This window comes from Polistes dominula, unplaced genomic scaffold (assembly GCF_049000335.1).
Source record: "Polistes dominula isolate Pdom_NZ unplaced genomic scaffold, Pdom_raw_medaka contig_75, whole genome shotgun sequence".
Classification (NCBI taxonomy): domain Eukaryota; kingdom Metazoa; phylum Arthropoda; class Insecta; order Hymenoptera; family Vespidae; genus Polistes; species Polistes dominula.
This window is the reverse complement of record NW_028301003.1, coordinates 3,104,607-3,117,616: the sequence shown is the minus strand read 5'-3', so window position 1 is coordinate 3,117,616 and position 13,010 is coordinate 3,104,607. Positions and strand designations below refer to the sequence as shown.

The 13,010-nt window shown below is 26.6% G+C and overlaps 1 protein-coding gene across 2 annotated transcripts in view; it reads right to left on the bottom strand.

Annotated features, from left to right (window-relative positions):
• Mmp2 (Matrix metalloproteinase 2) overlaps window positions 1-13,010 on the bottom strand; it is a 152,795-nt gene that overhangs the window by 92,655 nt on the left and 47,130 nt on the right. For both annotated transcript variants that reach the window (XM_089174001.1, XM_089174002.1), the window contains exons 3-4: window positions 11,282-11,383; window positions 9,384-9,553 (exon numbers count right to left, since the gene is read on the bottom strand). In XM_089174001.1, the coding sequence (XP_089030127.1) occupies window positions 9,384-9,553; window positions 11,282-11,383 (272 nt within the window). The remainder of the gene's footprint in view (window positions 1-9,383; window positions 9,554-11,281; window positions 11,384-13,010) is intronic.

Below are 13,010 nucleotides of genomic sequence, written 5' to 3'. Positions count from 1 at the left end.
CAATTGAATGAAAATGATGTCTTAAAAACGATGTGAAAAATAAAATTAGGTATCATGAAAGAAAAAACAATTGCCACTTAGGTTAGTGTCGTCCAATTTAACCGCAATTACGCGTATGAGTAAACTCAATCTGTTAAAAGAGAGAGAGAGAGAGAGAGAGAGAGAGAGAGTGAGAGAGAAGTAACAAGATGGAGGAAAAAAACAAGAAAATAAAAGAAACAGAGAGAACCAACCAGCAAGATAATAAACTGAAAGAGAAAAGAAAAAAAAAGTAGGAGAGGGGATGGAAACTCTTAAAACTGCACGTTCGTGCTGATTACAGCACAGCATTAATTAACCCCTACTTCCGTTTGGTCTTTCTCAACCTAGTGCAAAAGTTCTTTTCTCGTGAAGTGTTTTGTCAACAGCACTATGTCTATTACTTTACTATACTACAATTACATTGTTACATAGAATACTTAACCTAAACATTTGATCAAAATTACATTCACTAATTTAACAATTTTAATATTTTATTGGTAATTCAAACAGTTGACTATATGATTGTTAAGTTTAAAATATTCTAAGATCAATATTAACACGCGAATTCCTGGGGAAATTGTCGTTAGGCCACAAGCGTTACTTCGTATTAAAAAAAATAGTTGAGTGTCAGTCATCGATGGCTGACACGGCCTAAAATAAAATCTAATGTCAGTCACCGATGGCTGACGTGGCGCTTTTAGTCGTTTTAACCTTGTAACATATTAAATTGATAAAATGAAAGGTTCTAACACTAAAATTAAAAATCCCTATAAAGAAAGATGTAAGAAACTTTAGAAAAGTCAATGGTTAAGATGAAAATAATTGATCAAATGAATCCCAACGAATGAGTTTTGAGAAAGAAATTGTTTTGAAAAGAATTAGTAGAATTAGTAGTAGTAGGTGTAGGTGAGGGTAAGAAGGTTTTAGGTTGGTAATAGGAAAGAAAAAGGTTGTTCAAGAGAGTGAGATAGAAGATGGTAGTTTCCTGTGTGGTACCACCACCACGTCTAACAATAATTCCATTGTTTCCAGCAATTAAGCTACGAGCCACACGACCAAGTGATATCGACGAAACCTTTACTACTACTACTACTACAACTGCAACTACAAGGAAAACCCTTTTTCCTTTCTCTCACTTCAACAGAGAGAGAGAAAGAGAAAGAGAAAGAGAAAGAGAAAGAGGAGGTTTGGTATAAGCTTATGCAGAGGATCACAAGCTCTCGATCGCGACACATGATTGGCTGCCATTGTGCTACTGGGTTTGGACCGATCTGCATGATTCTGAACAAAAGGGGAATAGTAGTCGTCCCTCAACCGCCTGTCATGCTTCCCCCTATTGTCTTCCGGTTTGTTTGCGCCTCCATGTCTCACACACGTGAACACCACCACACCTTCACTTCCAACTTTCAAACCCCTACATTCGAATATATATATGTGTGCGTGTGTATACCTTGTTTTGCTTATAAAACTAACCCCTCACCCTACCCACTCTTCATTTCTTCTTTTTTTATTTTTTATTAATACAATTACATATTAATATAATTTATTTCTATTTCTATTTTTTACCCCCCATTTAAACGAGTACACTTTTCTTTCGTTCTTTGTTTTATTCTTTCTCGTGTTTAATGTGTTTTTTTTTTTTTTTTTTTTTTTTTAAGTAGAAGATTACTTTCTACTTCCTTGCAAACACCTTGACAAAAAAAATCTAAAAGAAAAGAAGATAAACGATGAAAACATCAGAGTGAAAAGGAAAAAAGAATACGAAGAAGTAAGAAGAATAAAACGATGAAGTTATTTGAAAATATTTCCAAGCTTTCTCACCCCCTTATCTTACCTCCTCTCACTCTCTTACTCTCAGTCTCACCCCATCGCGCATCGTCAAACGAATTAACGTTAAAAAAGAAAATCTAATTAGGAGCTGCCACGTGACGAAGGGCTGCTCTAATCGTAACACGATTGCCAAGTTAAAGGGGCGTTCCAAATAGGGTGGAAGAAGATGGAACAGTCTTCCCCTTTCCAACCCCCTCATCCCCATCTTTCTTACCAAGGAGAAAAAGAGAGAGAGAGAGAGAGATAAATTACATTTCTTCGCGATTAGAGGAATATCGATTATCGTTGGCCTTCCTAACCTAACTTGTTCTATAGCTCGTTAAAACTGCTAATTATTTGATCGATAAATAAACTTTCATTTTCTTTTCTTTCTTATTTTTTTTTCTCTCTTTCTTTTTATCTGTCCATTTATTTTCTTTTTTTTTTAAATTAAATCGTTAATAAAAAAACTTTCTTTACAATGCATTTGTGCATTCGTGTCAACATAACCTCTTCACTATACTCCACTTATATTGGTAATATTTTTTGATTCTTTGTTTCTTGTTTTACAAAAAAGGAAGAATAACTGGATTGTTGGTTAAAGGGATGATTGTTTGTTAAATATTTTAAATAATTAATATAATATTTTGTTTATATATGTAGTATTTTCGAGTGTTACTATAGTTCATATTTAAAAATATATTATTATTACAATTTTTATTTATTATTTTTTATTAAATTTTTTAGATGTTAATTTATTATTTTAGATATTAATTTATTTAGATATTAATTTATTATATATTTTAGATATGAATTTATTTAGATATTAATTTATTATATATTTTAGATATGAATTTATTTAGATAATAATTTATTATTTTAGATATGAATTTATTTAGATATTAATTTAATATTTTAAATATTAATTAATATTAGATTTATAGATTTTAGATTAGAATAAATATGAATTTATTTAAGATTTTGATTAATTATCATATTAGATAATTATTTGATCGATAAAACTTTAGAGTAATTTATCCTTTGTAGAAAACAAACGAAAGAAATATAACTATAAAGCAAAAATCTACGACACTTTTAACGCTGAATATGCAAAGTTCATATTGGGTGATCCAATTTGCCCCGAAGGAATAGGAAATAACACGCTTTTATAATAAATAGTAGAAGTATCTTTCTGTCACGTATGTATATATGTGTGTATGTATATGCATGTGAGAGAAAGAGACACCTATATGGCTATATGGAACAAGATAACTTGATTTTCCTAAAGCATTTTCTATCTTTCTCTCTTTTTCTCTCTCTCTCTAACACACATGTATACACATACACTTTCTCACTTTCTATGCTTTGCTTTTCAAATTTTACTCCTCTCTATTCGTTGTCGTCGTCATATAGTGCCGTTAAAGTAGATCGCTTAGAACATAATTTTCTGTCGCCTTATTTCCTTTTATCTTTTTTATTTTTATTTAGTTCATTTAATTGTGTCGAGAAAAGAATAAAGAAAAAAAAGATTTGAGATTTTATTTGTTGTTTATTATCCAAGAAACAAATGAAAAATATTCTATTAAATGTTAATCAACGTATTAATTTGTAATATGTTTTTAATTGTACGAGATTTAGGTTATATTCGTAAGTTACGCCATGTTGTCTGACGTACACTAATCATTTAAAATGTTTACGAAAGAATTCATTTATTTTTTCTTTTGTTTCTTCTTTGGTGAATGAAAAATATTCTAATAAATGTTAATATCACTGTATTAATTTGCAATATGTTTTTAATTGTACGAGATTTAGGTTATACTTGTAAGTTACGCCATGTTGTCTGACGTACACCAATCATTTAAAATGTTTACGAAAGAATTCATTTATTTTTTCTTTTGTTTCTTCTTTGGTGAATGAAAAATATTCTAATAAATGTTATTATCACTGTATTAATTTGCAATATGTTTTTAATTGTACGAGATTTAGGTTATACTTGTAAGTTACGCCATGTTGTCTGATGTCATCATTCATTTAAAATGTTTACGAAAGAATTCATTGATTTTTTCTTTTGTTTCTTCTATAGTGAATGAAAAATATTCTAATAAATGTTATTATTACTGTATTAAGCTGCAATATATTTTGAATCATTCGAAATTTAAGCTTATCTTTGTAAGTTACGCCATGTTGTCTGACGTCATCACTTCTTTAAAATATCGACAAAAAAATTGAGACATTCATTTATTTCTTTTGTTGTTTCTTCTTTAATAAAATAAATTTAAAAAAAAAGTTGATTAAGTGCATGATAATATAATAATAATGACGTAGAGAGAGAGAGAGAGAGAGAGAGAGAGAGAGAGAGAGAGAGAGAGAGAGTAACGCAATTTAGAAAATTTACTTTACCGTCATATATTAATACGCTTTATTTTTGATGGAAAATTTTGCTGGTGATATTCAAAAACCGATAATGAAATATGTCGTCTACGAAATCGAGAACGGATAGAGAAAGCCTCCGTGCATGCGTCAATAGAGTTGGAATTGGAATTTTCAAAAAAAGGGTTGCCTTCGGAAAAAAAAAAGCTCAGGAAAGCAATAAAACAATGAATGTTCTCATGAAACAGAGGATTTTCAAATGTAACCAATAAAGTTACATATGTAACCACGATCCATTGAAATATATTACTTTTTTTTTCATTTTTTTTACATTTTTTAACGATCAAAATTCATCCAATAATTTTTATTCAATGAAATTTGAAATATCACAAATACAAAAATTCCGATGTTAAAAAAGTTAAGCAACGATTTAAATAAAGAAAAAAAAACTACAAAATCCAAATAACAAACTTTTCCATCGCAAATACAAAAATCCAGGTAGTAAAAATTTACCTAATAATTCAAATAAAGAAAAACTACAAAATCCAAATGAAAAATTTTCCATCGCAAATACAAAAATCCAGGTGTCAATAAATTTAATTAATAATTCAAATAGAAAAAAAAAAAATTACAAAACCAAAATAAAAATTACGTTAGAAATCTAAACACACATTTGACTTTATGTCAAATTATATCAAAACGAGATAGATTTAAACGAGTTGATAATAAAAATATAAAATAAAATAAAAATAATAATGTTAGACTAAAAAAAAAAAAACAAAAAAAAATATAAAAAAAAGAGAAAAGGTTGTAAAGCGTTAAAAGTAGGAAAAAAGCTCTCACCGAGAAGCTATCTAAGTAGTTATCAGAAATTTCACGTAGCAAAAGCATTCAGTACCACTTATCGGGCTATCCAACGATCCCCAACCTCCAATTCCTCAACCCTCAGCAACCCTACTCTTTTCTACCCCCCCCCCTCCAACCAACATCCCCTATACTTTTACTACCTTCAGTAAGCTGTCTTTCCTTTATCTCTTAAACGTATCTTTCTCAACTTAAACGCAAATACACAACATGCAACTAGAAACTTAACACATAATCGTTTCTAGTAAAATATTTTTTTTATCTATGCTGAAAAAACCTTGAAATTTATTTATTAGCCTCATCATTGAAATTATTATTAAATATTTAAAAAATAATAATAATTATTATTATTATTATTATATATGTGATTCATCTTCTTTTCTATTCTTTTTGTTTATCATTTTTCTATTATTCTATTAGTTAAACGTTTATTTAAAAATGTAAAATTAATTATTATACACACGAATATTGCATTTTATTTTTTTTTCTACATAATTTCTTTAATTATTATTGTTAAATCTAATTTATAAAATAATTAAGGATATTTATCTATGAAATAAACTATTTATCTAATAAAATAATATTATATATTTTTGTTTAATGGAATTTTTAAAATAATTAAAGATATTTATATCTTTTAAATAAAATTAAAAAAAAATAAATAAATAAAAATAAATTGTACATAAAAATAAAATTATAAAAAAATAAAATTAAAATTATAAAATATATATAACAAATAAATTAAAAATTATGAAATAAAAATTTTAAAATATATAAAAATAAAATTATAAAATAAATAAAAATATATACTTATTAAATATAATTAAAATACAAATACAAATTGAATAAAATAAAATACAAATTATAAAATATATAATATTAAATAAAACTATATTACAAATATAATAAAATATATATAACAAAATGTTTCATATTGTCAAATATAATTTGATATGTAAAATAATTAAAAAAAAAAAATATTAACCAAATACAATTATTAGACTATAACAAAATCATTTAATGCATTGAATATGCAAATAAATTCATTGCAAACAACAGAATATACAAAAAAAAAAATGATTTTCTATTATAACTTATTCAATTTTTCTATTCTTTTTTTTTTTAAATAATTATAATAATTCATAATAATTTATAAAAATGAATAATAATTCCAATCAATACATTACTCAAATGAAATATTTTTCATCTTCTATAAGATAATCATAAATAAACATTTATCACAAACAAGAACTACTACGACACTGAGCACTAATGCATACGTGCATATCATATTTCCACAACAACACTAACAATACACTAACACACACAAGCATATGCGAAATAAATTTGATACTTATTTAATATCGTTTATATACATGATATGATACATCTATCATAGTTCGAATAAGACTGACAATACTGAAAACAACAACTACGTAATACAATCTCGAAAGAAACCGAACGTACACGAATTTGTTTACAAGTTAAACAACGAGAAACTTTTTCTAGAATAAAAATAAACCTCTACTAGAATATGGATACCTGGTTGTTATTGAGGAAGGTGGGAGGAGTGTATATAAACAAAAGCTTGAAGTACGACGCGTATACACGCAACGTTCTTTCAACCATTTTTTTTCTTTCTTTTTACGTCAATTTTTCGTGTTACTAGTATAAATAATAATAATAGAAAAAGAAATAGAAAGATAGAAATATTATATGTTATTTAAATTAAATATTATTTTCTATATGATCGGTAATGTAGAAATCTATATTAGATTTTATTTGTATTTTAATTATAAATCTAAATTAAATTTGATTATATATTTATTTTATTATATTTATATCTATATTAAATTTTATTATATATTTAATAATTATAATAAATTTTATATTTTTATATCAAATTATTTTAATAATAATAATAATATTAATTTAATTTTAAATTCATAAATTTTAATTTTTGTTATTTTAATATATAACATAATTTTTATTATTTTAATAATAATAATTTAATATATTAAAATATTATAAAGTAATAACAATGTTATTTAAATGTAATATTATTTTTTATATAGTCGGTAATGTAGAAATCTATATTAAATTATTTTCTTAATATTCATTTAATTTTAAATTAATACATTTTAATTTATATTAAATTATTTTAATAATTTTAATAATTCATTAAGTAGAAATATTTTAAAATAATATTTTAGTTAATTAACAATTATATTAATTTATTAAATGAATTATTTAAATTATCTATAAAAATTATCTACACAATGTTATTAAACATTATTCTACATTACATTTACAATTTTATTATTTATTTTTTATTTTACACTAAATTTTATTAAACATTTTCACCTAACTCTGTTTTTTTTTTTTAATTTGTTTGTTTGTTCGTTTGTTTTTTTTCTTTTCCATTCTACGTTAAAACGCAAATTGTCCAGAGAGAGTGTTTGACATTTTGTGTTATGAAAAATTTAACATCCTACGTTAAGAGCATAATTTTTTCGTGCTCTCTCTTTCTCTCTCTCTCTCTCTCTTTCTCTCTCTTTCTCTCTCTTTCTATTTCTTTTTATTTTTCTTTTTTTCTGTTTTTCTCTTTGCGAAATGCAGCAGCGAGCTTTTCGTCTAATTCGTTTCGTTTCATTCTTTTTTCACCCCCTTTTTCTAAAATCTTTTTCTTTCTTTTTTTGTTTTTCTTTCAATTTCATCGTGCCACGTCGTCCTACTTTTTTTTTCAATCCATTTTTTCTTTTGAATTCGTCTAAAATTCTTTTGTAAAGAAAGATTTCTAAACAATTCTATTTCAATAAGGCAACACACCTAATTAATCCCATTCTTTTTATTAAATTAATTAGTTGTATTTATAATTTTTTCTTTTTTTTTCTTTAAATTAAATTAATTTTAATCGAAATTAATTCATTTATTTTAAATATTAATAATATGTTCCTCAGTATTTATTATGAATAAATGAATATTACTCAATTCTTTTGTAACTGTTAAAAAAAATTACTTTACAAAAAATATATAAAATAAAACGCACCATCTGATGATAGAATGGTTTGTCGATAATGTAGATTTCCCATAAAATTACTCGTTGTTGGTAAGAACAAACGAATACAAACTAAATTACAGTTTCCTACTGTATCGACTGTTAGTATTCTATACAATTTAAAAATAATTCTTTTTCTTTTTTTTTCTTCTAACTTTTTAGTTAGACTAAACGTTTATTAGACTTGTAACTAAATTAATTCTAAAACCATGACAAAAATTACAATTACAATTACAAAATCAATTGTTGAATTAAACAAATAGACACATATGTGCCAAAATTCAGACGATAAATTTATATAATTATAAAAAGAAGTAAATCATTATAACAAAATGTCTAATTTTCATTACAAAATGGACGACAAGATTTAAAAAACTTGCTGATATTTTAACAAATTTGCTAATATTTTAACATATTAGCAAAAGTTTTTTCAATTTTTAATCTTTCGTTTCGTTTATGTATCATTTCAAAACTTTCCCTAACATAAGCCACGTAGAAAAATGATTGGAAAAAAAAAATGAAAGATAATTTTCTCGTTGAACATAACCTAACTTTTCCATTTGTCCCTAATCCCAAAGGTACAACTGACACGTCCAATTACTTTTCTAGAAATGAAAACGACCTGTTTTCGATCTAATTAAGAAAAGTAAACGAAAAGCACAAAGGACAAAAAAAATTGCAAAACTTGCATGGATTATTATTCATCATTCTTCCTTTTTCCTCCACACAGTCCCTTCCGTCTCTTTCTCCCTAAATATTCCCTATTTCTCATTTTTACTACCCTATCAGTGCTAAATTTTTACGACCAGGTTTTCCACCGAAACTCATTCGAGTTCGAGAACTAAAAGTTCACCGAAGAAAAGCTCGGTAAATAAAAATGAGAATTAAAAACGAAAGAAAAAAAGGAAAAACTGTACAGAAAAAAAAAAATAGAACCCAAAATCGTGTGCGATCGTATATCGCATACCAAAATGGCGAACGACGCGTATCAGAAGAAAATAAAAGCAAAACAAATCCTGTACAAATAATTGCGTTGCTGTTCGACATCATATCGAATTATCAAATTAAAAACATACAAATAAAATAAACAAATTACTACACAGTGTATAACTGTACATATCATAATCAAAAGTAATCCTCGTTATCGACGGAGTACAAAATTATCAGATTTATATTTCAACATGGATGAAAATGATGGTTAATTGATATAAACCGGTTTCTTTTTTTATTTTGCATGTATAAAAAAAAAACAGAGACAAACCTCCAAGTGAGATTCCGATACGGCCACCGTTGTCCATGAATCGTAAAACGTTTGCGTCTCGTCCTTGAGTATCTTGGATCCTGTCTATCAGATAGACCACAACGTCGTGCTTTCATCAATTTACGCGTGGCATCATCGATCTCACCAGTAACCGGAATACCACTGAATCTCTGTAATCAAAAAAAAAAAATATAATAATAATTAAATTGATAAAGAAGAAAGAATTTCAAAGAAAACGAACAGAATCATTCGAAATACAAAATTGAATCCAATAAATGTACACACAAATTAAAATATTTTATCAACATACACAAATCAACAAAAATAATTTTTGTCTAACACATTCCTTCCCTTTATATATATATTAGGGTGGGTCAAAAAAATGACTTTTTTTTTTCAAGTGCCACTCAAAAATGGGTTCCTAGACACCTTAAAAGAATTCTTACCCAATATGAGCTCTTAATTTTAATAGGAAGATCTACCGCATCGCAGTTTTTTATTTTTTTTCTCAGTCCAATAGAATAAAATTCATACCTCATTATTTATTGATTGTACAGAAAAATATTTTAGACGAATTTTGTAGGAAATTTAATGCTCTACAAAAAAGGTATCTTATATTTTTTCCGTAAACCTCACCATTTGAATGATATTGAAGATTTAAATTTGATGATTTTTAGACAAATTTTATTTTTGTTTATGAATTTTATAACTTGACAATAAATGACTATTAAACAGTGCACAATACAAATTTTTGTAGGAAATTAACTGCTCTATAAAAATTGTGTCTTATGTTTTGGCGATTAAATTAAGCGTTCAAAAGATATTCATCATCAAACTTTCATGTGTACTGATTTTTGTCTCTGAATATATATATATATATGGGGAATAGAATAGAAAAGAATGAAAAAAAACATGTATTCACACCATGACGATGAATATATGTACATATGTGTGCACACTCACACGTATTCTTTCTTCTTGACGAGTTCGATTTTCATGCAAATCCTTTTGTTGAATGGTGGAGAATGAGAATAAGAAGAAGAAATGAAAGAAAAGAAGAAAAAAAAATGTTAGAAGGGTGAAAAACGTTGGCCAGTTACACGGTGGTCTGCTTCTGTCTTTTCTTTTCTACACATACACACACACACATACATACATACATTGATGGTGTTGTATGTGTGTAATGTCACTGACAACAGATCGTTTTTCCAATGGTCTGTGCATTTTAAAACCAACGTTTTCTTCCATCCAATGTTCTCTATTTTTTCCCCATTACTTTTCTAACACCCCCATTGTGTTTCTTCTTCTATGTAACATTCTACAGTTCTAGCTTTAATCATTTTTTTTTTTTTTTTTTTTTTGAAAAAGATAGGACACGGTTGGTTGGTGATGTTTGTAATCACCGGAAATCATCGATATGGTAATTTCAAACACACGTTTTTGTTTCTTTTATTTGTTCAATTTCGTTTGTAGAATTTTAATTAAGACATTTTGATTATTCATCCATTTATGTTCTCTTTATTTTTATTTTTTTATTTTTATATAAAAAAATTTGTAGATACTATTGCTACGATATTTCTATTGGAAATAATAATAATAATAATAATAATAATAATAATAATAATAATAATTATAATAATAATAATAATAATAGTGTGTGGGTGTGAAAGGAGGTTATATTAACGATTGGTGGAATTTTCTATGCCACAAAATTTGAATTTGAATATGAATTTGAATTTGAATTTGAATTTGAACCTTTATCATCGATTTGCTCTATTTCCAACCAATTTGAATTTGTGAGAATAATATTATATATTTTGGTGTGTTTACTTTTTCTTTCTTTTTTTATATTAAAATTTATTTGGTATAAATGTAAATGTTATAAATGTTATTCTTACTTGTAAATTTCTAATGGCGTCCCTCAGTTGATCTTCCGTTCTGAGATTACCGGTTTCGGGATTGCTGTCCGGTAAATAACCAAACTTTGTCAGATAAGTTTGCTGTAACACAAATATAAATTTATGATTAATAAAGTCTTCAAATATACAAGGTGTATTCAACAAACAAGATAATACATAAAACAATTTAAACGAAAGCAACAGAATTATATTACTCCATTAATTGTCAGTGATATCAAATAAAATTGGCGGGAACAATTTTCAAAGTATTCCACCATCTTTCTTTTCATAAAAGAAATACATAATCAATTCTAACCTAACTTTTGTACAACAATAACGATAACAAATCTTACAATACCACTTTGAATAAACAAAAGTGGAGGATCAGATGTGTTCAACAAACAAAATTAATATAAAATAACCATAAAACAATTTAAACTCATTTAAAAATCATATAACCCCATTAATTGACACCAACACCCAATAAAAATGGCGGGAACAATTTCCAAAGTATTCCATCATCTTTCTTTTCATAAAAGAAATATTATACAAGATCAATCCTAACCTAACTTTTGTACAACAACAACAACAAATCTTACTAAACCATTAACTTTGAACAAACAAAAATGGAGGAAACAATTTCGAGAAAAAAGAAGATAAAAATGGGGTTAAGGTAGCGTAAAGTTGTAGTAAAGGGTTGTAAAAAGGGAGAAAGGAGTGAAGTAAGCTTTGACGACAATGGAGTCACGCGCGGTTCATATTTCCTTAAGTTCTGAGCTACAAAGTTTCCCGTTTCTTATTCTTATTCTTCGTTCTATCGGAATGAAATAAGAAAGATAAAGTATAAGGGATGGGATTGAAAAAAAGAAGGAAGGAAGGAAGGGTGAGGGTGAGGTTGAGGGTGAAGTAATAGGATGGTTGTCGTCATGGTCGTAGGTTTGCGTTATGCATTACCTATATGGTGAATCCTATTAGATATATATACTGCTAGAGTAAGGTAAAAGAAATTGCATTGTGTCATGGAAAAATGGTTTACTGGATACACAAAAGACATTGGAAAATGGTAAAGTATGAAAAAGAAGAACGATAAAAGAATAAAATGAATCAAAATAAAACAAAGTCAAGAAAAATATAATGGATGAGTAATAATATAACATGGTAGTAAAGTTGCAATAATGGTGGTGGTGTTTAAATCTTTTCTTTGAACATAAAACAAAAAACCCTCTTTGAATTTTCTTAATTACTAAAAAGAAATTTAGGAAGAAGTTTTGTTAAGGTAGTAAGAAACAAAATGACGGAGAAAATTTATTCGACTATCGATTCGACCCAATTTTTGTTTGTGTCTTACGAAATCATTTCACAAAATTACTTTTATTATTTATTCTTAAATTTTGTAAGTTACAAAAATCAATTAAGTTGAATGTACACGTGATCAAATGGAATACATTTCATTCAACATAACCGAACTTTTCATGTTATTCGAAATGTTCATAATTTACGACACATTTTATATTCCACATAAAAAGTTTATTAAGAAGAAAGAAGTATGAGGACAAGTAATAATTTTCTGGAATGTAACATACTTCATATATTACATACTATATTATTGTGAGTAAAGAGGTTATCTCTGTCTCTTTCTATCTAAAAAACGAGACGGGATACGAATTAACGAGAAAACGCGAGGAAAATTGGAATACTTTGGTGAAGCAAATAAATATAGCTGAGTGAG